The 26,715-nt window shown below is 42.4% G+C and overlaps 6 protein-coding genes across 6 annotated transcripts; all 6 read right to left on the reverse strand.

Annotated features, from left to right (window-relative positions):
* Positions 1-9,389: 9,389 nt before the first annotated feature.
* LOC108095987 (probable palmitoyltransferase ZDHHC24) lies at positions 9,390-10,405 on the reverse strand. Its single transcript, XM_017197332.2, has one exon. The coding sequence runs from the start codon at positions 10,321-10,323 to the stop codon at positions 9,460-9,462; it is 864 nt and encodes a 287-aa protein (XP_017052821.2). The 5' UTR covers positions 10,324-10,405; the 3' UTR covers positions 9,390-9,459.
* Positions 10,335-11,391, reverse strand: LOC108095985 (probable palmitoyltransferase ZDHHC24). The gene has a single exon (XM_017197330.1). It carries the CDS (start codon positions 11,313-11,315, stop codon positions 10,440-10,442), a length of 876 nt encoding a protein of 291 aa, XP_017052819.1. The 5' UTR covers positions 11,316-11,391; the 3' UTR covers positions 10,335-10,439.
* Positions 11,392-11,418: 27 nt separating this feature from the next.
* Positions 11,419-12,392, reverse strand: LOC108095986 (probable palmitoyltransferase ZDHHC24). The gene has a single exon (XM_017197331.1). The coding sequence runs from the start codon at positions 12,309-12,311 to the stop codon at positions 11,463-11,465; it is 849 nt and encodes a 282-aa protein (XP_017052820.1). The 5' UTR covers positions 12,312-12,392; the 3' UTR covers positions 11,419-11,462.
* Positions 12,393-12,453: 61 nt separating this feature from the next.
* On the reverse strand, positions 12,454-13,486 carry LOC108095697 (probable palmitoyltransferase ZDHHC24). The gene has a single exon (XM_017196868.1). It carries the CDS (start codon positions 13,419-13,421, stop codon positions 12,513-12,515), a length of 909 nt encoding a protein of 302 aa, XP_017052357.1. The 5' UTR covers positions 13,422-13,486; the 3' UTR covers positions 12,454-12,512.
* Positions 13,487-23,463: 9,977 nt separating this feature from the next.
* Positions 23,464-24,920, reverse strand: LOC108095732. The gene is given in 3 exon segments (XM_017196908.1): positions 23,464-23,744; positions 23,904-24,800; positions 24,803-24,920. Coding segments are annotated over 3 exon segments (1,227 nt in total). The 3' UTR covers positions 23,464-23,532.
* Positions 24,921-25,308: 388 nt separating this feature from the next.
* LOC108095708 lies at positions 25,309-25,997 on the reverse strand. Its single transcript, XM_017196880.1, has 2 exons — positions 25,886-25,997; positions 25,309-25,820 (listed from the first exon to the last, which is right to left on the reverse strand). The coding sequence occupies exons 1-2, from the start codon at positions 25,929-25,931 to the stop codon at positions 25,429-25,431; spliced, it is 438 nt and encodes a 145-aa protein (XP_017052369.1). The 5' UTR covers positions 25,932-25,997; the 3' UTR covers positions 25,309-25,428.
* Positions 25,998-26,715: the final 718 nt, after the last annotated feature.

Raw genomic sequence — 26,715 nt, forward strand, 5'->3', positions numbered from 1 at the left:
TGTGCAGCAGCAGTTGAAAGTCCTGGCCAAGTGTCGGCTGTTGGCTTTTGCTGGCTGGTATTTGTTGGTACTATATTTGCTTTGCCCGGCGGCAACTTGGTCGCTTCTGCTACTTTCTACTCGCCCAACTACATATTTGTAGTTATGCCAGCGGCAAATAAAGAGTTACGGGGAGAGGGGGAGGGGAAGGGGGAACCTCCGTTTATCCCTTTAGAATTTCAATAAGCACAACCAAATATTTTGAACAATAAATCGCTGGAATAAATACATTTATGAGTCGATAGTGGTTACTCGATAAGGGCCAAAAAAAGTTTAGTAAAAATAATCCAGTGAATATTTAATTTATTCTAACTTTGTTTAATTTATACTTGTTTAATTTATAATTGCGCAATTCCTGGCAACATTAAACACATTTCAGACTCATGTATAAACACCGAACTTTCATAGAGTATTTACTGTACCCCCAGGCAGTTAGCTGGTATTTGTGGCATGCATTGTGTGTGTTCCGCCACACATACGTAGCATGCCTCGCCAGCAGCCGTGCGAAAAGGTTGCGGCCAACGTGGCGTATGATGAATTCAATTGTCTACCCAAGCATTTGCGGCCAGGCAGATCAGTTTAGAAAAGTTAGTTGATTATGTGGGTGAGTATATGAGTGAGTTGAAAAAATCTCTGAGCTTTCCTATTAGTTTGAGATTTTAAAGTAAGAAATTTGGCTTCGAATCCGATTATATTCGTGTAAAAGGAGATGTTTGTATCGTAAAAACATCATATTTAAGCAAAGCTTGTACTTTATTTCCACTGATTGCAGCGAACTCAATTGGTCAACTTCCGTTGGCCAGACGATGAAAAGCAGCTGCTACCTTCGGTTGCCAGGCCAGCATTTCAACCTTAAATTGAGGTGGCTCCAAAAATCCCTGGCTGCCACACAGGGAACACAAAGAACTAACCAAGACCACAAACCAGCCGAAAAGCGACGACTTCCCTCACATTAGCAGTCGAATAATCATACGCCGCATTGTCCCCGGCCCGCAAATTGGAGGATGAAGGACGAAAGAGGGCTGTGTGAGGGCATCTGTTGTGGATATTTGAATTTGCCGTCAACATGGCCTATGGAAACCGTTGGCACATCACAGGAATGGTATGAACTAGAGGAACTTTAAACTGCGGGCCTGTGTCTCCAAAAGGAAAGGCGGATGTTTGAGGGGGGAAGGGATAAGACTGGGGGTACGGATACAGATAGCAACCACTGCCAGGAGCCAGGACTGATGTCCCTCAACCACATCCTCGTGCTCACACTGCTCCTGTGTGTGCAGGACTAAAATTTACCGCTAAGCATTTGCCAACAACGTGCGAGTGTTCAAAGGACAAAAGGGATGCGGGACAGGGAAATGGGAAATGCGAAATGGTAAATGGGAAATGGGACTACGATGACACGAGGCTGCTGGTCGGGATCATGGGGGTCATTGTAATCATAACGGTGGCCCTGCTCTCGAAGGGAGACTTTTCCAACGGGACGAAAAAGTGCACTCAAAAGGCGCCAAATTAGTCAAATCGTATAATGGTAATACAGGGTGCATGCTGCATAATATCTAAATATTATAACCTCTTGCCAAACCATTACCAATATTATATACCATCTCCCTTGGCAGGGTAACAAAGGCAATCGAGTGAAGCGGCTTTTCTTGATATTCTTTTTCTGCGTCGTTGACTGCGCTGCTGCTGCTCTGCCACTGCGCTGCCTTTCCCCAGCTTTTCCTCTGCTTTTCCGCTGCCGTTGGGATGATGGACAAATGGCATCGCCAAGTGAGGAAACTAAGCAGCGACAGTTTTTATGATTTTTCGGTTTCATCCCGCATTCCTTTTGTTTTGTTTGCTCTGCAATTATTTCCCCTCACAGTAACAGCTTGTTTGGGATTGTTTTTCCCGCTGCTGGTGCTGTTATCCTTTTTCTGGTGGTGACTGGCATTATCATCCACAGCTGAACAGAGTGTGCGCAGCATTAGCCCTCGAAGGAAGTGCCTTCCCATCCCAAGGACCAACCAGTCAAAAGTTAGCCAAATAGACAAATAAACAAACAGCCGGCGAACTTATCACTTTCCACCTAATTGATATCAGTTGCTGATTCCCTTTCAGCGGCAAGTGGCCAAAAAGTTTCTGATCCCCCAGGGAGCTCGACCAAGTGTTGGCCAATGTAAATCCGCTTACAGCGAAGTGGACTCATAAATTATTGATTTGATTATGTCACCCGCTTTTCCGACACTCAACTCAGGCCAATAGTCAGTCACTTTCCGCAGGACGCTCGTTGGCAGCTGCTGTTCCTGCCCGGTATTTATAAAGGATCAACAAGCGATTATGTCCTGCCGGCACTCGTCGAAAAAGGAAAACTGCCCAGCTGGGCAGCTTAGCAGGAGGGGGAGGGGGGAGGTGAAAAGCGGAGAGGTGACCTCAGGTCGGCGACGAAAGTGCCGCCGGATTAGTTGACATATCAATGTCAGGTCTCCGCTCTCCTTTCTCCTTTCCCCAGTCTGCAATCTCCATCTGCCTTTGTATCTCAATCTGGTTTTGTATCTGCTCCACTGCGGAATGCATTATTGATGAGTGGATTCCGTTTTTAACGCTCGCCTTCTGCCTTTTTTGGCCTGGCCATTTGCATGCATGCCCGATTGCCGTCCCGGCTATTTATACTCGCCGGTTAACTCGATTGCGAAGTCCTTGGCCGAAAACCCAGCGCCACCCACCGCCCACCTGCGATGGCCTTGCCACATGTTTGCCATTTTCGGGCTGATTTCCATTTCCCTGCTCTTTTGAGATGCTTTCAAGACGCAATAGGGCAGAAGCACTTACACTTTCTGATGACTTTGGAAAGGGTTCTCGAGCTAAGTTTTTCCTGACAACCCATATCTTTTTTGTACTTGAAGGTAATGACTATTTAGAATGCATTTTTATAAAATAAAATTATTATATCAATATATTATATTAATAAATTTATTATTTATTTTTTATCAGGTAATGTTTTTTAAAAGTACGTTATAAACGGATTGAAAACGATAATCAAGACTTAAGTATAACCCTCTCTTTGAAGAGTATTTCGGCAAGAGAAAATATCGCAATGCATATATTCCGTTTATACTTCCATCTTTGGCCACCTTTGCTACCGTTTCCTTGCGTGTCCTGCGCGTGTTCTCCATTCCCGTGCCCCTCATCCTCCACGTGCTTCCTCATATCCTTTGCTGCTTATGTGCCATTTGAGTGCCTGCCACGTTTGTCGGACGAAAGGAGCTAAGCGAATGCAGAGTGTCCCTATTGATGCCACTCACAGATTTCCCGCTGACCTTGGGGGCTGAATTTCCCAACAGCTTCTGACAAGCTCGTAATTAAAGCCTGTCGCTTTCTGCGGTAGTGGCTTACATATTTTGCGTGTTATCTCAACCAGCTCAGACACGCCAATCTACAGATCACTTGTCTCAAAGTTTTTGATATACACAGGGGAAATAATAGTTTATTTTAAAGGATTATTAACAATTTATTTGATCCAATTCATTTTGAACTTATCTCCCAAACTTCAAATAGAAAAAAAGGTTTATTTTCAGTGAAAAAGAATGCCTTTCTTTACCTTTTTGAAAAGCTAAAACATTTTTAAAATGTATCTTTCTCTGTGTGCCACTCCTTTGAGAATGTGTTAATCATTTCACTTGGCGCACGTTTCGACTTGGTTGTTTTGGGTCATTTGAGGGTCTTCCTTTCAGAGGCTCCTCTATCCGTTAATTTTCCCCGCCCACTTCTATATCCCTCCGTGGTCGTCCATTTGTAGACATATTTGTTGTGCGGTCCGCCCACTTTGTCACTTGGCCGTCCACCCCCGCCCACGATGCCTTTGGAGGTTGGCTTTTATTTATTTGTTTGCCTTTTGTTGACAGCAATTTAAACGCTTCAATGGAGTGCCGCCACCCACTGGCCTTCAGCCCACACCCACCCCCACCTCCAATCCCCAACCCCTTTTCCTTAACCGACGGAGCGCAAAAGGGTTTCGCAAATAAGTTTCACCTCGTAAATTAATTTCTCTTGCTCCTGGTAAGCAGATACACTTTGTTCGAGTGTGAGTGCAGGGTGGAAAGTGCGGAAAACCCAAGGGGAACGGGAAACTCTGCTCAAGACACGACCTCCGCTAAAGGTCAAAGGGATTTTCGAACTAATTAATTACCTCGCCAGCCAAATTGCAGCGGAATTAAGTGCCAACATAAAATAACAAAGCGAAATAACCAAAACATGAAATCTAAAGTGGATTGTTTGCATTTCGATTATTTCATTTGATAATTTTATTTGCTTAATATGGAAATTACTCTTTTTTTTTATTAGCATGGACTAATTTTCATTTGCGGATTACCAGAGCAAGTTCGAAATTGTTAAAATGGTTTTTCGCATTATTGGGTGGGGCTTAAACCGCTTATTGATTGGATGTGTTTAAGGCCCTTTGATTTATTATCGTAATGCAATTCGACGGTTATTTATTTATTTAAATTTTAACAGCGAACGTTTAAGCTTATGAGGGCTTAACAAGCCCTTTGTTTTAAATTTAAACAAATGTTCTTTCATGTTTTAAGTCAAAATGTTGAAAGGCATTGAATGAAAGAGCTGCAAAGTAACCAATTTTTGCCTTAGTTCCTTCCATATTTATCAATTTGGCCTCCACCTCCAATCCTTCTCAGCATGTCACTTGAGCCTGGGGCAGATTTTCGACCCACTCCCTTTCATTCGAGCAGCTTTCACTTCCCGTTGGCACAAGGACCTCGATAGGGTCGCTGCTCCTGTCCCTGTTTTTGAGATTCGTTGGGCGCGTTGTCGCGTTTATGTGATTCAATTTACTTCGATTAGGCATTCCATTTGCCGAACGGAAAAGGGAGGAGGTGATCCGGGCAGGACAGATGTGCCTTGTCATGACTGACGGATTTATATAAAGTCAGGCGGGAGCGTTTGAAATTAAAATGGCTTTTGCTCATCAGGTTCTCCGCTCCTTCCGTTCCGGAGCGATAAGTTTGAGACGGGAGTCCCGAGCCTCGCAGTGTGACAGCTGCTCCTGGCATGTGTGCGGGATATTTGGATACTATATGGTATATTGTATATTGTATATTGTATATCGTGTATCGTAGTGTATCGTATATTGCATATTAGGACGGGGCATTCCAGCAAACAGGCGAAACAGTTTGATATCCGGTGGCGACGCCGGTTCCAACTTTTCCGACGCCGCTCTTCCCGGAGTCCAGACACCACCACGTGTCCTCCAGGACTTCTGCCTCCGCACTCGATCCTTGGCCTTCAGCTCCATTCCTTCTTCAAGCTATCACGTCCCCGTCTGATGAAAACTGTCAGCTTTATTGTTCGTACACAGCAGGAAATCAGCGGGTGGACATTGAAATGATAAAATTAGAAATACAAAAATAATAAATAAATGAGAACCTTTATTAACTTGATTTTATTATAGCTTTAACGTTTGTATATCATATAATATATGATATATGGTAATTAATTTATATTACTCTCCATAAAAACTGCAATTTAACCAATTACGACCTACAATTTTTTATGTTTTGCAACATTATATTATCAGTTTGATGAGGATGCAATAAATCACACCTATTAACCTCTACCTCTAATAAATTGTTGGAGTGTGCCGATTGTCTAGTCTGTCAATCTCCGTCACCACGTAGCCCAAAACTTCCGGGCAGCACATATTTTGACTCCGGCATATGCTGAATCGGATGCCCCCGACAATTTTCCGCTGGATCCCCTCCATTATGTGCATGGCGTTGCACGTGCCTCGTTTGATGGGTTGAAAGGGGGTAAAAGGGGGTAAACGGGGGTTAAAGGGGGTAAAGCAAGCGGGCGGAGGCTGTTAAGCGCCCAAGCGAACAATTGAAAAATTAACAGTATTTATTTATGATGAACAACAAAAAGAGGGAAGGCCGAGCCAGATTGAGCTCATTCGCGATTCCGCGCCCCAAAATGCCGCCTTAACAGCTCTGGCACTGCAGCATTTTCCACTTTTCCACCCACCCCTGGTTTTTCCGCCACCCTCTCGGCCCACTCAGTGCGTGCTTCGCATGGAAAAGTGGCGAATAATGCCAAGGGCCAGAAAACGAAAACGGCCAGTTGCAACAATTTTTTAATTGGCGCGGAAATTGCTGATGGAATTGACGCTATGAAAGGCAATTTCGGAGTACAAGCTGCAAGGACGTTGGCCAATTTGCTGCCGAATGCAAACGAGATGGCTTAAAATGGATGGAGAAAGAGTGATGTTGCACGAACTTTTTGATAGAGTTCGGTTTACCGAATTGTTGGTACCAAGTATTTAAATAAATATTCATTAAAACTTTAATTTTAAACATATTCAGGTGATTGGGATTGAAAAACCATTTGCTGTACGAACATAAAATATTTTTTTTAATAAATATAGCCAGTTAAGTACATTTTTAAATGTGACAAAATCCAACAATAGCATCCTAAAAGGTATGTGTTCTGGTGCACAAATACCTTTTATCATTTATGTGCTCCCGAAATAGACCCGATAAAATCAAATGGCGGCCGAAATTCGATTGGTACTTTGAAAGAAATATCAAATATTCAAGCAGCTAACTCGGCTCAGGGGCTTCGGGCTATAAATTTAAAAGGTAAATGGAAATCAATGCAGAATTATAGCACATTAAAGCCATAAATAAGGTGGAAATAAAGGCGAACCCGATCGAAATGGGAATGGGCAAATCGAGCCGGTCATTTATTTAATTTTTCGCACGATTTCAGCATTTGCCGTTTGCTGGCCGGAAAAGGCCGCAGGTCAAGAGAAGGCCAGAGAGAGATGGGAGAAAGTGGGACAGAGACAAAGGAAGTCTGGACGAGATAGAAACATCAGTTAAATGACCGCAAAGAGGAACAAGCGGCTGGGAAACTGAATGTGCGTACGTGTTGGGGGGTGGAAAATGGGAAGGAGTGGGAAATGGGAAATGGGAAAGTGGCAGCGTGTGAAGTGCCGGGCAAATAAAGTGGGTGGCAGGAATAATATCAAGGGGTCACAGACAGGCAAATGCAAATAATTCCGAGGAAAAAGGAGCAGAAAAAGGTGAAGGCACTTGGTGCAAATTAAATTACCCAAAGACACAGAAACAGTGAAACAACGAAACTAAGTGCACGCCACATAAAATGTATGCAAATTTTGAGAATACCAAAAATAAGTTCTCAAATATCAAAGAAAATATCGCAAACAAATTGTTTAACTCCTCCCCCGAAAAACAAAAGTGCGACAATTGTGGGAATGCGGAAAATTGGGGTGAGTTAACATAAGAGACACCACCGAAAGAGACAGCAATAGTAACATTACAGTCCACTTTTCCCGTGAGGGGAAATAATTGCAAAGCAAACAAAAGAAAACACGCTGAAACCGAAAAATCATAAAAACTGTCGCTGCTTAGTGGCTCACTTGGCGATGCCATTTGTCCATCATCCCAGAGGCAGCGGAAAAGCAGAGGAAAAGCAGCGGAAAAGCAGAGGAAAATCACAGCAGAGCAGCGCAGCGGCAGAACAGCCGGCTTCTGGGGGAGCAAAGCGAATTCTTGGTCAGAAATCTGCAGAAAAAGCCGCTCCACTCGATTGCGTTTGTTTTGCTGCCAAAAAAGAGAGGAGGGAATATTTGATTAAAATTGTTACTGGTCAGGGTTGAAATACATGAAATGCTCATGTGAAATTGTTTAGAATTGCTTATATTACGTATATTTTAAGCAGCAGGCACCCTTTATGGGATATGAGTAATTCAGCGCATTTTTTCGTCCTGTTCGGGAAGTCTCCTTTCGAGAGGAGAGTCACCGTTATGATTACAATGACCCCTATGATCCCGACCAGCAGACGCGTGTCCTCGCAGTCGCAGTCCCCCTTCCTTGTCCCAAATCCCCTTTGTCCTTTGAACAGTAGTTGTTGTTGGCGAATGCTTAGTGGCCCTCAGGAGTTTGGGGCTCAGTTTGGTTTGGGTTTGGGGGACAGTCAGCCAACCAGTTAACAGAGTCGGCTTCTGGCAGTGGTTGCTATCTGAAAAAGAGGACGGAAGGACCTAATACCCTTTCCCCTATGGAAATGGGCCCGCACTTTAAAACCCGATACTCCAGCCTTGTTGAGAGCACATTCAAAAATCCAAAACAGATGCCAGGACCGGTTTCTCCTTTCTGGAAATTACCTCTTCAGTACTACAACAATGCGGCCTATGATTACGTTACTGTTGGCCAAATCTTTAAAGGCCAGTCACACGTATCGGCTGCTATTTTTCTCCGCCTCCTCCGCCTTTTTGGCCCCTCGGAAGTTGCCCAATTGAGTGTGCTGCAATCAAGAATCAGAGGTCATCAGCCATCAGTTGTCGACGAAGGAGGCGGAATCGGAATCGGAATCGGGGACTTATATTTGGCCGTCGCAATAAGCGATTGCCGGAACAAACGTCGCTGACGGGGATTCCCCGCCTTTTCCGATTGGCCAAAAAGTGTTGACAATGCCATTTCTCAGTGGACCGGCTGGCTGACTCGTGCTTTTGGCCAAAAGGCATCTGCTCCAAAGGAGAGCTGCCCAGAATGGCTCTGCTCATTTTTCAGCCAGTTTTGATTAATGGTCAGAGGCGGTTTGAGCCGGCGGCGACTTTTTTATTTGGCAATTATGTTGTTTAGAGCTCGCAACAGATTTCGCACCTCGAACATTTTTCATGCACCGAAACACGAAACACGGATACGCCCACTCTCGGACTTTGATTCCGTGTTCCGAGGCTTGTCACTGGCATGCGCCGTCATTAATCCTCCCTTTGGCCCTTCCCCGAGTCTCCTTCTAGCCGGCTTCATTTTTCAAAACGGATTTCGGCTTTTTCCGACACTTGACAAGTGTTTTCGACTTGCGGCAGAAGGTGTCACAAGCCACGGACAGATTTGAGGTTGACTTCGGTGGGCAGAAGGCTCTCCTCATCGAATTCGGAATGGGGAGCTTTATGCAAATGTAGGACGTTAAAAGTCTTGAAAAAAATCTGTTAATAGGCGACTTATCAAAATCCTATCAGTCAACACCATTACTAGATTACTAGATAATTTACATCTACTCAAAAGCCAGCCTGAAATTGTATTAATCTTTTAAATCTAATAGTTACTAAATACTTTTTTAAACTATGCTATAAAATCTCTCAAAATGTATACCAAAAATCATTGACTCTTCACTTAGATTGAAGTACTGAAATGCACAAGCCAAACAGACAATCGGATTTAACTGTGGCACGTGGCACGTTTATACTTTCAACTACCCCCTCACCCTGCTTTTCAACCCTCGGTTTCGCAAGGTAATTAGCAGAAATTAATGAGGCGAAAGACTCGATACTGTGGGGTTGCAAAATAGAATATAATCTGCACAAGACAATGGTCAATGTTTTGTGAATAAAATCAGATAGTTTTAGACGTTGTGCTTCGACTGCCACTGGGTTCCATCGTTGGGCAGAGGACTCTTAATACTTGGTGATAGGAAGGTCCAGAAATGACGGCGTCCAAGGACCTGAGCAAAGTTTTTCCAACATCCGAGATCATAAGTGCGATCAGAGGAGTTATGCATTACGGCGTTTCTTCGAATCAGAAATATTTGTTGGAAAAACAGTAGCCCCGGAAATAAGACGGCGCATATGTTTACATAAAAAACCAATCGAACTTGGACCTCCAAAGCCATGTTAACTGAGCCGCGATGTAAATACTCTGCAAGCAAAAGGCCATTAAAGGAAAATAAGCTAAGCACACTAATTTTGTTTCTTAAGGCGAATAGTAAATTTTCGACCAGGGCAATTGTACTTCCGAGAGTTGCATAAAAAGCAAACCACATGAAATAACGATGGTTGTTATGGCCAACACAATTGGCCACAAAGGAGCAGTGGTGATCGCGCTTCAAAATGCAAATATTGCAGACTTTGCAGTGCCAGGATCTCGGTGGAACAGTCCTCTGGCACTTTTCGCAGGAGTGCCACAAGTGCTCCTCTCCCTTCGCAGGTTGCATCAACTCAGGTGGCAAGGTGTCCACAGAACTTTTCGTTTTGCTGCAGGCTCTCAGATTTCCCAGGATATTGTACACAATCCATGTGGTCACTACGAAGTGCACTGCATTTCCAGTGGTTCCCAACATTTGTGGCACAACGTAGAACACATCGTAAAGGTAGTAAAAAAGGGTAAGGAAGATGTTTAAAAATATTGCCAGGGGATCAGTCCAGGAATCTACAGCTTTAAGGAGGCGGTCTTTGATCCTAGAAATCCTGTTTTCCTCCTGTGAAGCCATGACTGCGATGGTTGAGTAAAAATAACTAAAATTTATTGTGAAGAGTGCTGAAATTTTAATTAAATGGCGTTTAATCCTGAGATCACTACATGCTTATAGCTTTTCTATATTTCCGTTTATTTAACATTTACTGGAACTGATGGTGGCGAGGAATTTGTTTCCCAATGAGTGCCGTCATGAGGAAGAGGACTTTTGAGTGTGGGCGAAATAAAAGTCCAGAGGCCTCTCTCCCCCATAATAAACTTGCAGTTCTTTGTGAAGCCCAGATCATAAGTGCGAGTGCACATCTTATAGTAAGTGGTGTTGAAGTAGACAATTCTTTTCTGAAACGCCAACATAATGGCAGGTAGAACACAGGCGCAAATGTTGAGTAAGAAAATTAAATACTCGCAGAAACTGTAGCCATCAGAGGTTTTGGAATGCTCAACATTGAATATGATTCTATAGAGTGGGAACGGGTCAAAGAGGTAGCCTTTCTTCACAATATAAATTATTGTTGTCAATATACTCAAGCCAGTTCCAAGGGTCAAGTAAAACGTGAACCAAAAGAAATATCGGTGGTTGTTGTGGCCAATGCAAGTTGCCGTGAAAACGCAATGATGATCCCGCTTTAAAATACAGCATTTACACAGGTTACAGTGCCAGGATCGAGGAGGCATTAACCTCTGGCAGATCTCACAATAGTGCCACAGGTGCTCCTCTTCAGCACTCGGCGTTCTTCGATCCTGGGGCAGACTGTCCACGGAAGTATCTAGGCAATAGCAAGCCAGTTGGTTTCCCAGGATATTGTAGACTATAAAGGCTCCCACGATCCAAAGTACTTTGCACAGCAGGTCATTGAAAACAAATGGCGTTATGACAAACATTTGCAATTTGAAGAAGAAGGCAGTGCCAACCAAAACGGTTAAGACTGATAGAGGATGAGCTATGTCCACGAACTTCTTGGGATAGAGATTGGCATAATGATGGCACAGATCAGTCAAAATGCACATGGTTTTAAATATCAAAAAAATTTGGATTTCAATCTCAGTATCTTAACTCAATTTTGACAAACTTTTCAATAGGTACTTTTTTCTGTCGAAATAAAGTTTATACTTATGGGTTGAAAACATATATTTAATACTCAAAATACTTATAATTTAGACACTGTGCTTCATCTGCCACTGGGTGCCATCGTGGGGCAAAGGACTCTTCACCGAGGGTGAGAGGAAGGTCCAAAGTCCCCGCTCACCCAACATAATCTTGCAGTTCTTTTTCAATCCCAAATCGTACACTTGAGAGTAAAAATTATAGTAATCAGAGTTTGTGCATAATATCTGGATTTGCCATGCCAACATTATCCCTGGTAAGCAGCAGAGCAACAAACAGAGCCCGAAAACTGGCTTATAATACAAACTGGGCTCTGGGCCATTGTGCTGGAAAATCATGTTAATCAAGTCCAAGCCAAGAAAGCTGATCAAATGAAAGCCATGTATTATGGCATGAAGGAAATGGGAACCAATGCATCCGATCAATCCCAATGTTAAGTAGAAGGTCAACCAGAAGAAGTAACGATGATTGTTGTGACCAATGCAAGTTCCTGTGAAGATGCAGTGGTGATCCCTCTTCAAAATGCAACACCGGCAAAGATCACAGTGCCAGGATCGTGGAGGCATTAGCTTTTGACAGGTTTTACAATAGATCCAGGTGTGCTCATCTCCTGGAGTTGGAACTTGGCGATCCTTTGGCAGGCTTTCAACAGATGAGTTTGTATGATAGCAGGCCAGCATGTTTCCCAGAATGTTGTACGTTATGAATATGGCCACAATCCAGCAGATCTTATATAACACACCACCATATAATTGGGGTGCTATATAAAACATCTGATGTCCGAAAAAGAATGCGGTCATCCCCAGTAGAAAGATAAACGACAGTGGGTGAATTATCCTTACGAAGTTCTTGGGACTTCGTTTGGCAAAGTATTTAAGTCCAATATTCACGTAGCACATGGCTCAGAGATATCAAGAATTCTGCTGTTGTCTACTAATATTCAGATGTAAGAGTGAACTAAAAATTACACAAATTTCAAAGTGCTCCATTTTGTTTGTACACAACAGGGTAATAAAATGTCATTTTCAATTTCATCTTGAATTATTTTTAATATTTAGTTTATTAGGTTAGCTTTTTATTATTATTATTATTTTTCATACTTAAACGTTCTGCTTGCAGATCCACTTGGTTCCGTCGTTGGGCAGAGGACTTGCGATTGTGGCTGAAAAGAAGGTCCAGAACCGCCTCCTTCCCAAAACCATTTCAAAGTTTCGCCGCCAGCCGACATCGTAGCTACGATCCATTATCAAATAGCAAGTACTGTTCCGAGAAACCATAACCATTTGCAGGATAAACATTCCTAGCGGAACCAGAAAAAGTAAAAAGTTCAGCTTGAATATGCTGCCAACTGTGATCTTCCAATCTAACAACGGATCGTCTCTATAATCGTGGGCCACCAGAAACAAGGGATCGGATACGAGAAAAGCATTGTGTTTCCAGGATAACATGGCATTGTAGACCAAGGCTTGTCCAGTGCCGAGAGTCAGATGAAACAGGAAGCCCAGAAAGTATCGCTGATTATTGTGGCCGACGCAGTTTCCTAAGAAGGTGCAATGGTGATCCCTTTTCAGGATGCAATCGTTGCAGAGACGACAATGCCAGGATCTCGGAGGCACCAGCTTCTGGCAGGTGGTGCAGTAGTGCCACAGGTGTGCCTCACCTGCCTCCGGATGTTGCCTCTTCGGGGGCAAGCTGCCCACCGTCGTGTTGCTCGTAAAACCAAGCCACCAGTTGGCCAGAATATTGAAGACCACATAAATGCCGAGCAGCCAGTTCAACTTGTGCCAAATCCCTTGGGGATCAGTTAACAACGGCAAAACGAACCACAGATCGTAGACAAAAGTGAATCCAATCAGACTGAGTAGGAATAATGCCGATAAAGGATGAAGGAGGCCCACACATTCTTTGCGATGCCTTCGAATGCACAAAAGGATCCCGTCCTCCAATCGAAAACACATTCTGCGACTCCAGCAGCAAAAGGTCCTCAATGGCCTTCGGAATTTTAGCATCGGTATATAAATATCATAAAATATTATTTTTCAATATAATGAATTTTAGACGCTAGAACTGCTTTGATTTGAAAATTTGTACCTAAATGTCCTAATCGCATCATCAAGTGAGTTGGAAAATCAGGACTGAATGTGGCCATCGGGGAGGGGTTTGAAATTCAATTTCTTTTTATTTTTAAGCGGATTAATGGGAAATTACTTTTATAATTGGAGGGGTCGTAAATGCTCGAGGCTTGTGGACAAATTAGGAAAAGCATATGAGGGGCGTTATTAATTTGTGGCAGGGGTGTTTGCTTTCATAGATTTTTTGTTTTAAATTAATTAATTAATTAAGCATTCAAAACATGTGGGCATTTCTTTGTTTATTGAATATCTTATTACTATACTATACTACTACTTATACACGAATTTTTATTTAAAGACACAAATATATTTGGTGTGCTACCTGGAAAAGTAGGCCTTGACTACCAAATGAATTTCAATAGCAAGTTCAAAGTTTTTCCTTCTTCCGCTCTATTTGGCTTCCCGGAAACAAAAACTGAAAAGCAAGGTTAAACAGAAACCTTGCTCAAAAATGTAAGCTGATATGCAGGAAATAAATTGGTACGAAAACAAAATGGACTGAACAGCAACATCAACACGGACTCTTCTCGTATATATATGCTATATATATGATGCCTTTGCAGCAGGCGGATGTTATGTAAACAAAGAGCGGAGTAAAAACAACGGCGAATGCATATCAAATATTCGAAACAGATGGCCGGAGTCGACTTCATCGGCCCGCCGACCGCAAAATGGCAGCTGTCAGCCAGGCTTAGACCGCAGAAGCGAGTGTTGTCTATTTCGCATAAATTTTTATGAATTATTAATATGAACTAAGCATTTTGAATGTGGGCCCGGCGAACGTGGAAAGGTGGTGGGGTCGCGGTTTTCCATTTTAAGTCTGCGGCATGCACACCTATAGAGGGGGGTATTTTTTGTGGCATAGAAAAGTGGCAGTGTGCCTTGCGTTTGCATAAAATATGTGCGAGGGCGGAGCGGAGCTTTCCCCACTTCGTGGCTAAATGTGTTTGCCGTCTTCTGCCTAGACCGGAAGCAAACAAACAGCCATTTTGTGCTGCCATTTGGCGCTGCCATTTCCGGCAGCCACTCCACTTCGTCTGTCAGTCAGTCAACCTGTGGCTTGACTTTCTCCCACTCTCGTTTCGCTTTCTCTTTGACTTTGTGCGGGCACTTCGAGTCATTAGCATTTGCTCAGCGAAGACGACAGACACACTCGAAAAACGAGAATGGTTTGCGGAGTTGGCAACTGCTTTTGGCCAACTTCTCGCATAATTGCCGAGTTTTGCTGCTAATTTAAGATTATATTCCCTACCTTCTACCTTTCCACCTTCCACCATCTAGCATCTCGCATTTCGCATTCGGTGTCTTTGTTTGATTTCATTACGAGCAGAGTCACAACTTCAGGAAAGTTTTCGCAGCTTGCAGCCTTTGTCTCCCCAGGATTTCACTTCCCGGGGTTACTGTGTAATTTGCAAGCAATTACCTGGCAGGGGCACTCCCACATCCATTTGGGCCACCATCTCGGATCTCTCGTATCTGCCGACTCCCTCGGCACGACTTCTTGGAATGTAATTGAGTTTGAAAAATGTTTAAAATTAGATATATGCGTGGCTGGGGCAGGAAAAGCACCTGCGTGAGTGGCATGTAAGCTCATGAAAAGCCTAACAAAAATGTATTCAACCCAAGTCACTCGACAGCGCAGTGCCCCATCATTTGGGTAATGAAAGATTCTTGACATTTCAGCGGTTTAACGATTCCGAGGTAGAAATGGGAAACTTGGGATTGGTATTGAATTGCCTAAGAAAAAACTAAGAACAATTATTCCAAAGGAGTACAAATACATTTACTAGTATTAAAGGGAACGAAAAGGTTACAAATATTAGTTACAATTTATTTATACTGTTTTGGTTTATAAATAAACAAACAATCGTTACTGTGAAATTATGTAGTATGTGTGACATAGGTATGTTTCTCTTTTTAAGTACTTTTTTAATGTTTTGCCATTACGCGATAAATAATGACTGAAAATACTCGCCCACGTGTGCCAGGTATCCCATTTACATTATTCCAGAGTGAGAATATGTTTTTCCAGGTTAAGATCCCCTCAAGACTCGACTTTTCCCGGCAATTAAGGTGCAGCCCTTGCTGTACACTTTAATTTATTTTGCTATTTATCTGAGCCTGCGGCCAACATTAATTTAGCATAGGTGCCACCGGCAAATGGGTTTCCACCTGCAGAACTTGAACCTTTGAGCTCCTTTTTGGAGCCGTTGCATCGTTCGTTTAAGGGGTTATATACCTTTTTCAGAATCAAAAAATCGAAAAAAATTTTATAATTTTTTTTGATGTACATACTTTCAACAATTTTTCTGCAAAATTTTTTAGAGATCGGAGCAGTAGAACCTAAGATACAGCGGTTCATAGCGCACGGTGTACGGTGTACCTAATGTCCACCTAAAACTTTAAACGCGATTATCTCGGAATCGCATTTTTGAGAAAAGGTCATTTCGGTGAGCACGATATCTCGGTAACCACTACATCGATCGATTTGAAATTTTGGGGGATTGTTTGTAGATACAATAGCTAGTTCGTGAACGAAGGAATTTTTTTTTCGACAAATTTTTCTATTTTTTTGGGGCGAAAAACTAAATTATTAGACCTCGAAAAATCGGTTTTTTTGAAAAAATAATCACTGTAACTGTAAAAAAATTTTTTCGTAAAACCCTTCGTTCACGAACTAGGTAACACTATATACTAACGTAGTTTTTTTCACTTTTTTTTAAGTTGAGCCGTTTTCTTGTTTTCATGCTCACCGCAAGCCTCTAATGAAAAAAGGACTTCTGCGGGAAGGACTATAACTTCCACAATACTCAAAATTTTCACTCGAAATTTTATACGAATTAAGTTAAGGACACGTACTTTGATAAAATTTTTATTGAATTTAAATAAAACAATGTTAACATGCTAAAAAAAATAAATAAAAACCATGTATTTCTCTGGTGAAAAAGGTATATAACCCCTTAAATGCTCGGTCGGCAGCTGGTGTAGATTTATTGTGCCCCATTGGGTCGAACCAATGCAGCAGCAAAATTTTAATGAACCATCAAACGGCAATTGGAGCTGTTCAATGCTCGGCGGCAACGTTGCGTATGAGTGATTTCGCAAAAGCGAGCCAGCTGTCCTGCTCGTTCGTTTCGAATGCTCTCCATTTTGTTAAGCTGTTTTGTGCCAAAATATGTTTGGCTGGCTGGCATGTAAAATATTTGGCACTTGGCACACAAAATGGCTTGTCATTTGGGCGAAATGAGTTGGAAGTTTCACGTAAACGTAACGAAAACTCAACGTTTTTTCCCAGCTCCCCTTGCAAAATATGTTTTATTTTTTTCTGAGCCGGGCGCGACACATTTTTCGCTGTTCGTGTGTTGTTGTTTCATTTTCGTTTTCATAAATTTTTCATTTTGCTTGACAATGTTTTGCGCCTTCGACATGTGTTTGCAATTTGCATGAGGTGAGTTTGTTTGTGTGTGTGTTTGTATTTGTATTTGTGTGGGTTAGCATTACTTGTTTGTGTGCAGAAATTGGAACGAACAAGAGCCGTGTGTCTGAGTGAAGGACCTTTTCGAACACAATGTTTGCTGATTGATACCCTGTGGGAGTGGAGTATTCGCCTTATGTGATTAAGGCTACCCGATACCCAACTGTTGGTATCGAGTCTAATTTGTTGACAAGGAAATAAATGACAGAACCCGGGTCATTGTTTGATTTATGCTGATTGTCATCAGGGTATCGAATTGAGTTTTAACTTTTCACCAAATTAATCTTGTTGCAAATGAATTTAAAATGAATACAACATGATTTGCTATATTAACATATAAATGGTTGTTTAAATTAAACTTAAATGACTACTAATAAAAACGAATTAACTAAATGCAAATTGCATTTTATTTTTGAATTTTATTACGAGAACAAAAATTATGACATTTTTAACAATTTGTTTTTAATGAGCATAACTATAAATAGTAAATTACCCATAGTGCCTGTATGTGTACTGCAGAATAAAGTATCCAATCCATCTTCCTATTCTTAATATCGGACTGAGAGTATTTTTTTTGTCGCACTGACCTCTTGGGCGACCTATCCATTTCCATATTGACATCCTTCTATATGTGCAAAATATTGAAAACCTAATAGTGAGGGAGAATGGCGAACGCGATGGGTTTGGGTTTTTCATTATTTTCATAGATTTATTGCAAAAGTTTCGTGATTACTTTCCCTTTTATCCCGGCAGCCGCTTTTTGCGGGCTTTCATTTTCGTTCGAATATTTTTCATGCCATTTTCCGAAGGAGCGGTTGATGTGAATCACAACCGATTGCTGATTGACTTTTCCACAGCTGGGACGCGGTAAAGTTGCGAAAATGGAATATGTAGATATCTTTAAGCGACCTGTGAACTATTTGCTTTTCATGGGGGGCCTCGAATAGTTTCGTTGCCTGAAAAGCAATTAAAAACTAATTACAGTAGCTGAAAGTCGGGGACGAAAAATGCGCAAAGGCATTTAATAAAAATTTAAAACTTAATTCAGTAAATGCCAGACAGCGGAGGCAACAACAAAAGAAACAAAGCAGCCTGGTGGGTGACAACGCGAATAATTAGAGCAAAAGGCGGCAAAGAAAAATACAGTGGGTGGGGAGAGGGGAGCGGGGGGAGGAAAAGGAGACTGGGAAAGGAAGCTGCTGCCGCCACGCACACCTGACTTTGTTCTATCCGGGCAACGTGGCGTATGAGCAATTAGTAGTTAATTGTAAAGTTACCCCAAGGGAGGGGGAATGGGAGGAGGGGCAAACGGCGGCATGCAGTCGTGACATTGACGACGAGGATGAGCCAAGGATGGATGGCGAAGGATTGCCGGGGGGAGGAAGGGGGTGGCACAAAGGAGGGGATAATTAAGTAGCAATTTTTGCCACTGCAGCTGAATTTTTAGCAGTCAGGCGAACTAGCGTGTGTGTGTGTGTGTGTGTGTTTTTGATGCATTATCGCCTGTAATTATCGTATCAATGGCGTTAAAACAAAGTCACGGCACGTCGAGCAGATAAGCCCAGGTAAAAATAAACGAACTAGAACCCCGTCTTTGATCTGGAAAATGTCAATTAAATATTAACCTAATAACTCAAACGCTACAGCAAAGGGATTAAGTGAGCCAGAACGGCAAGTCACTTTAAGCAATGCTCTCCGACTAATTGAAATGAAAAGCCCGGCTAAAGACGGCTAAAGTCAGTTGGCAGGATAACTAAGCAAGGCGATTAAAAGACCAACTAACCGAGAAATGAACAATGGCCTCTGGGTGAGGCAAGCAACAACAAAAAAAATATCAAACACGCAAGATGCAGAGCAAATGGCACAGGCTTCGAGGGAAACCATCTTGGCCAAGTTAGCAGGACGGCGGGACGGGCACTTATGTAAGCAAAGTGAAGCAGAGCCTGGGAAGCGTTGACAAAAATCAAACAATGAAAGCGCTGTTCAATAAAAACAGAACAGGAGCAAAAAATAAAGGGGCAGCGATAAGGAGCCGAAGGCAAACGGTTGGCCAAAACAGGGCAAACAGTAAGATAAAAAACAAAAGCGGACTGGGCTGGCAAGTCCTTTTTGCTCTCTTTGGGCCAAAATGAAGTGGCAACAAAAACAAAATTGCGAGCAAAGAAGTAGGAATGTGCTGGCTAATGCTGAAGACATAGGAAAATGAAATTTAAGCCAAGTGAAATTGCACACACTACAGCGGAAAGTGATGTGAAAGGATATGTAGTGTGAAAAGCGCTTAACTCAATAAGCGCTCAATGCCAGGACTCTGTTCCCCGTAAGCTTGAGCATTTTCCCCACAGCATCCGTCGAGTGAAGAGAGAGTGGAAAGCTGCAAGAGCTTTTTTTGCAGGGAGAGCGGAAGAGTTTGGGAGAGAAAGTCGAAGGATGGACCACTCTCTCGCTCTCTCTCCCTCTCTCTTTCTCTGAGAGCAGAAGAAATGCTTCTCTTAACAAGGATGTTGTTTACTAGAAAACAACGCTCTTAGGTTTCATAAGTTTGCATACTTCTAACAACAATTGCAGAGCAACCTTGTCATCTTAATTATGAATTCTCGAGCTACTCCACATTTTCCCATTAGCCCCTTAAGATATTTGTCTGCAATTAAAATCCATCTCGACTAAATCAATTGGTTTCAGTAGCCTTTCATTAAGTCAATTTCATGTGGGTCCAATTTTCCTCAATTGACAAGTTGTGAGCCCGCAAATATGCTGAAATTCCTTGGGAATACAGAAGTGTGTTTGTTTCCAATAACAGTCTGGGAAATGGATTTATCTCGAGACTCGGACGCACACGGCTGATTCAATTAGAAGGACATTAACCCCTTGGTGCCAGCATGATGGATCTGGGCCACTGGCTGGCCGACATATTTGTCGTTGCTCAACTAATCCGTTTTGATTCCAGCGCCTCGTCCTTTGAACCCTGACACGCCCAACGAAGAACAGCTATCCATGTCAAAACAGCTGCAGCGGCGCCCAAAAGAATGCTTTGTTTGTCTTTCATTATGGGGGCTCAGCTGGGGCGTGGCAGTGTCTTTGTTGCGGCTCCATCTTGCCGCACTGAATAAATTACATTTTTGTTCGACATGTACGAGTAAGTCGCATTCCATGTGTCAGTGACGCCTTGTCTTCTCCAAATGAAAGGTCATGACTTCTGACTTCGTCCTGTGTCATTGCTCTATCAATATTCAATTACAAACCAACGTATTAGAATGCTTAACGGTTGAGCTTGATTCTTTAACGAACAACTCTGTTGAAAATAGTAATTACAAAGTAATAAATACTTAAAGCACATAGTATTTCCTGCACAGAAACTTAGTTTTATTGATTTGCCAGCGTGTTGGAGTTCGCACTTAATGAAATCATTTAGCGCTAGGAAAACACAGCACGCAATTTCAGGCATACGGCATGTGGCAAAATTCATTGACTTCTGACCACCCTCGGCTAAAATGAAAATGTTTAGTCAAGTGTTGCCTGACCTCCTCTACACACACACGTTCACACACACACACACACATAAAATGAGCACATGCTCAACCGAGCAGCAGACAATACAAAAACAAAAACAAAAACAAAAACAAGCGCTTTTCTCATTTTCCCAGGAGGCAGCTATTTTTAAAGCTTGGCCCTTGGACTCATGGAAATTTCATTTGCCTGCTCAGGTTCCTTTCGGCCGGCTCGCCCTAACTGCGGTAATTACTCACACTTGACCCGAAGGGTTTTCCGGGCGGGCGAAATCAGCTCGATGGCTCAGCTGGTTGCAGATAAATTGAAATTTTCCGGCCCGTACTGTACTGTACTGTACTGTCGGTACGGCTGGGAAATTCTACGGTTAATTCTGCAATGGAATGTTGCACCCGGCGAAAGTTGCAGTTGATGAAGTTTTGCAATTTGCGAGAAAACATTTGGCACCACCTTTTTCCGGGCTTATGTGGCTTCGAGTTGATTAGATTAAAGCCAAGAGTCGACCCCATTCGAAAGCTGATTAAGTGCCGACCGATATATTGCCATTGGCATTCGCTTCCGCTTCCCCGGTGACAAATAAAACCTGACCTGAGTTCGACCGCCTGGTTATTAAGTAAATGTGGCAGTGGCACAACTTCGACTTCACATAAATTCAGTTGTTATAGTTCACTAAACCTACGCACACATACGGCTATGGCTACAACATGGAATAAACAATACTTTATTTACAATGTAATGGCATATAAAATGGCTGCCGTTGCCATTTCGGTTGTTATTTCTTTGTCTGTGTTCGCTTTTTCGGTTTATTTGCCAGCGGTCAGTTGCTTAATTTCTTCGCTTTTATTTGCCACAATTTCAGCATTGCAGCCGAGCCACAAGTATGTGTGTGTGTGGTGGGCGTGGCCACGCCTCATCCAGCCCCCCGATTCATTTTGTTTCTTGCTGTGTCTTGCCTTTCTTATTTATTTTCGTAATAACAATAAATTACATTTTTCTTCGGCTTTCCCCCTTGCATGAGTGTGTGTTTGTGTGTGTGTACTCATTTGCTAAGTTGTTTTATGTGACTGTCGCTTGTTTGTGGCTTTTTGACATTATTTGGATTAAGAAAATAAATCCTGGCCCTGGCTGGACAGCAATTTTAATATTTTCTCCCCGCCCCTCCAGTGCCCAGTAAACTTTGATTTTCATTCTGTTTTTTATTTTGTTTTGTGCTCTGCACAAGCCAAAGTTTTAATCTATGAAATGGCTTAAATCAAATTTCAGCTCACTGGCACATAAACTTTTCTTACCTGAGCTTGTCATTTCAGCAGAAATACAATTACAACAGGGTAAAGGTAAGGACCCCATTTTGGCCCTCAGTGAAATATGAAATAAAATACACAAAACTCTGCTCACGGTGAAAAAAGGATTTTTTTCATAAACATATCAGGATGTTTACATGCTGTATTTATTTTAGTAAGCTGCAACGAACTCGTCTTTTCATTGCGAAAAATTTAACAAAAACTGCTAGTGCAACTTGAGCTAATAAAATATATCAAAAAATACAGTAGTGTACTCAGCATTCCATTACGTTAAATCAATATTAACACATTTTAAGAGCGTACTCGTGCCATTAAAATGAATAAAATATTGAAATCATTGCCACCTGTTTTTTATGTGAAATTTTTTCGGCAAATGAAAACCAATATTTTTTAAATATTAATTTTCTACAAAAATCATTTCTGACGGGTAATAAAATTTGTAAAATTTGCATTGATGCATTTTTTCGTAAATGCAAAAACTGTCATATTTGTTACTTGTTAAGCAGTAAGGGTACCCATCACACATACATATTTAACAAGGATGACGGATGCTGGAATGCACACATCTACACTCACATAAACAAGGTAACGAAGAACGCAAAAGGACAAAAAAAAAGAGGACAATAAACTGCGATGGCGGCGAGAATAAAACTGTGGAACCGGGCTGCTTTTTACGTGCTACATTTCTGTCGAATTGAGGATGTGTCCTCTGCGAGATAGGAAAAACCCATAAACAAACAGGTGCACCCACCACCCACTGAAACTCGCAACCATGAACACAAAGACAATCGTTAAATGGCATGCATTAGGCTTAGTGGGAATTTTCCAAATGTTATGGCTTTCAATCCGACATTGTTCTATTTGTAGACCTTTTTTTATTCTGTACATCTCTACAGTAAAACATTTGCTAAAGCAACCTATTTTCTGGAATTTTACCAAATGGATTTTCCACTCCAGTTCAGAAGATTGAGATTAATTTATTAACAGAAAACTGGGTGAAATCCATTTGTTCGTTGGCAGATGAATTTTTGCGTTCAAAATAGTTGAGCCATTTTTCTGGTTTTCTTTTAACCTTAATAAACTGTTAGGCGCAGACCGGGCTAAATGGGAAAGCTTAGCCTAATTGCACTCGGCTTTAATGCAGTTTTGCATGCTGCACTGCCAGCGGCAGACACGCCATAATTTGGTTAATTTTCCAACAGCTTGGCTGGCATTTCGCACTAAAGTTTTAATTAAGCTGAGGCCAGAAGCACGTGTAGAACACCCCATTTCCCCCCGGGTCGCTTATCCCCCCATTCAACATTCACATTATTTTCCATTTCTTTTCATTTCATTTTCTGCGGCAGACACGCACTCACAGCTTTCCATGGCGGCCATTCACTCACTCATTCAAAATGCAAAACAATTCAAAAAATGTGTGTAACTATTCTCGCCCTTCCATTTGCCGCCTCCGACTTTCCATTTTCCCATTTCGCAGCGGCTAAATGTGTTGCGCTTTTGTCTGGGCCAACTGGATGTGCTTTCGTTTCGACGTGTTTTTCTATTTTTTTTGTATACCCAACTCGGTTCATAATTCAAAAAGCTTCTGACGGCTGGCTTTAAAATGCCTGCGGCTGTGGCTGCCATGTTTTATGTTTATTAGCTCGTCTAATTGAAATGTCTAATGGCGGAAGTTTATGAAAAAGCTAAAAATTCGCTAGGCCCAGGTTTAAAAGCCTTCGTACTGCCGCGGGTCCAGGAGTCCTTCGAGCTCGAATTGCTTCACCAGCTGCCTAATAGAGTCCTGTATTCCAGGATTGAGATACAACCTCCTTTTCATATTCATTCCGCGCGGCTGGTCCGAAAGTAGAGCTGCAAAATCCGCATCGGTGTCATCGGTGTTCAGTAGCACGGGTTGCAGGAGGAGGCCACAATGAACAGCTAATACGAACAGGAAAAGTTATGTTGATTAGATTGTTTTTAATTATATTAATTAACCTAGCAGTCATAAAAAAATGTAGTTACTCCAAGACCATGTTTTCCATGTTTATAATTAAAAATAAGAACAAATGGTAATCCAAAATATTCTTTCTTATTCACCGTAAAACCGCTTCTGCTCCGACTCTAGGTGAAACTGCTTGCGACTAGGCAACCTCTGACCTTTGAACCCCAGCCTCCTCAGCTCCTCAACGAAGACTTCGTGGTAGACACATCTCATCTTAATTTGCAGCTCGCTCCGTACTTTCTCCACGGCCGACGTGTTGAGCAGATGATGAATGTCCAGCGTGGGCGAGCCCCAAAATGCGTACTGAAAGTCAATCAAAAGGACATCGCTGGGCACGCCCGCCTCGTATTTGAACATCATGTTGTTCGTCCACAAGTCGCCGTGAGTCAGGACATTAATGTGCGAGTTCTCGGGCTGAAAACAGCGCAGTCCCAATCCCATATAATGAGGTTCCAGTTCCTCCAATAACTTCGCTTGACTTTCATAGCCCGGTTGACTTTTTAAATAGCTTGCACATGATTTAAGGCAGCCCAAAAAGTAGGCACTAAAACTTTCCGTGTAGCGATTGAAGAAACCGCGATCGTATTTGGCCAGGGAAATGGTATTCCCATTTGAGTTTTCCTCGAAAACCGCAGAGGCTGCCTGCATTTTGGCCAGTTTCCTTAGCACCAAACTCACGTGCTGCTCATCCAATCTCTGAAGACGTGGAGCCATCATAAATCCCTTATAAGTTAGGTCCTCCATTATAAAAGCTCCTCGCTGTCGATCGATGTGGAAAACTTTTGGATACAATTGTTCACCAGCCAGTTGTTGTAATTTCGGCAACACCTCTTCGTAAATCTCCAGTTCTCGATTGTATATATCATACGGGGCTTTCTTATTTCTGGTCTCAGCATCCTCATCCTCCAAAACTGTCTTGGCAATCAGATGATCCACTACTTTGTGGCCCTGACCAAAACTGTACACAATTCGTATACGTGATAAAATGGCTCATAGTTTTCTCCTTTTCCCAGAGCTGGCCTTATATCAACCGATTCCACTCGAACTTGGGGGTTTTGGTAATGTTGTTGCAGAGCATTTTCCAGGTATTCAAAAGTTAGCCAAGCTGCCATGACTAAAGTAACCGGACTAGAATGTACACCTTATCCGTAGTGATCTGCAGATACTACTGATAAGTTGTTAGATGATACAAACAAAAAGCTCTCAGTCGACAACTGAACAATCAGTTTTGTTTCTTATTGCTTTACTATGAGCACTTTTGCTTTAAAAAAATTAATGAATGCATACAGTTGTTTTTGCCAACTGCAATCTTTGTGACTAACAGATGTTTATAACAAAAACTGATTGTGCATTTTGATTAGCAATATACCTTTGACTGGTTTGCATAAAAACAGATTTAAAAAATATATTTTTTTCAAAAATTTGCAATAACGTTTTTAAGTGTAGCTTCTCGCCAATAAATCTCAATCAGACTTCCGCATTTAGTTAAGATAACAGAGATTTGCTTGGCTAACTTTATTGCCTTAAGAAATATATGCAAATGTGAATGTGGGGCTTAAATCACCCGGCCCATCAGCTGGCCTAATCGCATGCAGGCCATCTCACCCAGTTGACCGGCTCTCACCCATCCGCTTGGCCCACTGCCAGTGTCACAGTTTGGGGCTTAGGCACCTCCGGCTCCGGCCCGGATCCAAATTCCGGCTTTGATTCCGGCTCAGGCCGCTTGCTGCAACTGCCGGCTGTCCGGCGGCTGGCGCACTCGTAAACGTAGTTGGCCAAAACCACCGCAGGAGGGGCAGCAATAGTTATGGTTTCGGCCACCTCAGGAGCTGATGTTCTCATTGTAGCCGCTGCAATGTCTTCTGCAGTCGTGTTGCTCGGTTTTGTTGATGCTGTCGCTATTGCATTTCTGGGCGGCATTGACAGTCGATGGCAAACGCCTGTGCCGCTGGCATTCTTCTCCTGCCACATGTGACCTGTGCCCCGCAGGCAGCTGGCCTCGATCGCTATAGCTAGTCGGATTTCATCGGGGTTCAATTACGGTTCCCGGTTAATTAGGGCACTCGAGAGCACTTACCAAAGGAGTGGCCGAGCAGGAGGCAGATCAGAAAATTCCAGTTCATTTTTTAGCTTGCTGCTCGTTGAATACCGCTTTCTGTTTTGTTTGCTTACAGATATTTGGGTCAAGGACTACTCTCACAGAGAAGAAAACCTGTCTCACTTATGAATCAGTTTGTAAATATTTATATTCGGAAGAAAACTAAGAAAACTTAAACAATATGTAAATGCATGCAATACATTAAACTTGTAAGTACCAAACCGCGATGCAACACCAACTGGCTTTCTTAACTCTTTCCTCCTTGCGGCTTTCGTTCCTACCGATTTCTCGGATTCCACTGCTTTGAGCTCTCCAACCACGGCAAGTTCTTCGACCACGCCTTCTTTGTCCCTCAAGCCAACCAGCTCCAAGTTCCCCATTTATTCGACCTTCACCACAGTCGACAGAGCCTTGATAGTTCTATCTACTGATGCAACAAAAATCCATTCAAATTGACGCATTGACAATTGTTTTACCAATTTCAGCTCGCTTGTTTTTCGACAGTTGGCCAAAAAGTTTGTAGCCTCCATTCTGAGCATCGTTTTGACAACTGCTAAAGCTGTTGTTGGTTGAATTGCCGTTGTTGCTGCATTTGTTGCAGCTTAAAGTTGCCGGTGCTTATTTTGCTTGCTTTTTCACCAGCTCTTTTCCCTTCTTTGCATAGCCAGAGCGCTAGTTTATCAAAACATTTTCAAGTTGGAGTGGTGCGGCTGCAAAAACAAAGGCACCCAAGACATCATCGATTTTCTCGAGTGGAATGCGCCTTGAAGGCAAGCGAAGGAGGCATGCGGGATGTGGCAACAAGGAAA

This window comes from Drosophila ficusphila, unplaced genomic scaffold, assembly GCF_018152265.1.
Source record: "Drosophila ficusphila isolate 14025-0441.05 unplaced genomic scaffold, ASM1815226v1 contig_791, whole genome shotgun sequence".
Taxonomy (NCBI): domain Eukaryota; kingdom Metazoa; phylum Arthropoda; class Insecta; order Diptera; family Drosophilidae; genus Drosophila; species Drosophila ficusphila.

Coding starts and splice junctions, on each gene's coding strand:
- LOC108095987 (XM_017197332.2), bottom strand. CDS start 10,323: ATGGCTTCACAGGAGGAAAACAGGATTTCTAGGATCAAAGACCGCCTC.
- LOC108095985 (XM_017197330.1), bottom strand. CDS start 11,315: ATGTGCATTTTGACTGATCTGTGCCATCATTATGCCAATCTCTATCCC.
- LOC108095986 (XM_017197331.1), bottom strand. CDS start 12,311: ATGTGCTACGTGAATATTGGACTTAAATACTTTGCCAAACGAAGTCCC.
- LOC108095697 (XM_017196868.1), bottom strand. CDS start 13,421: ATGCTAAAATTCCGAAGGCCATTGAGGACCTTTTGCTGCTGGAGTCGC.
- LOC108095708 (XM_017196880.1), bottom strand. CDS start 25,931: ATGAACTGGAATTTTCTGATCTGCCTCCTGCTCGGCCACTCCTTTG. Junction 25,821..25,885: donor CCTGCTCGGCCACTCCTTTG/GTAAGTGCTCTC, acceptor AAATCCGACTAG/CTATAGCGATCGAGGCCAGC.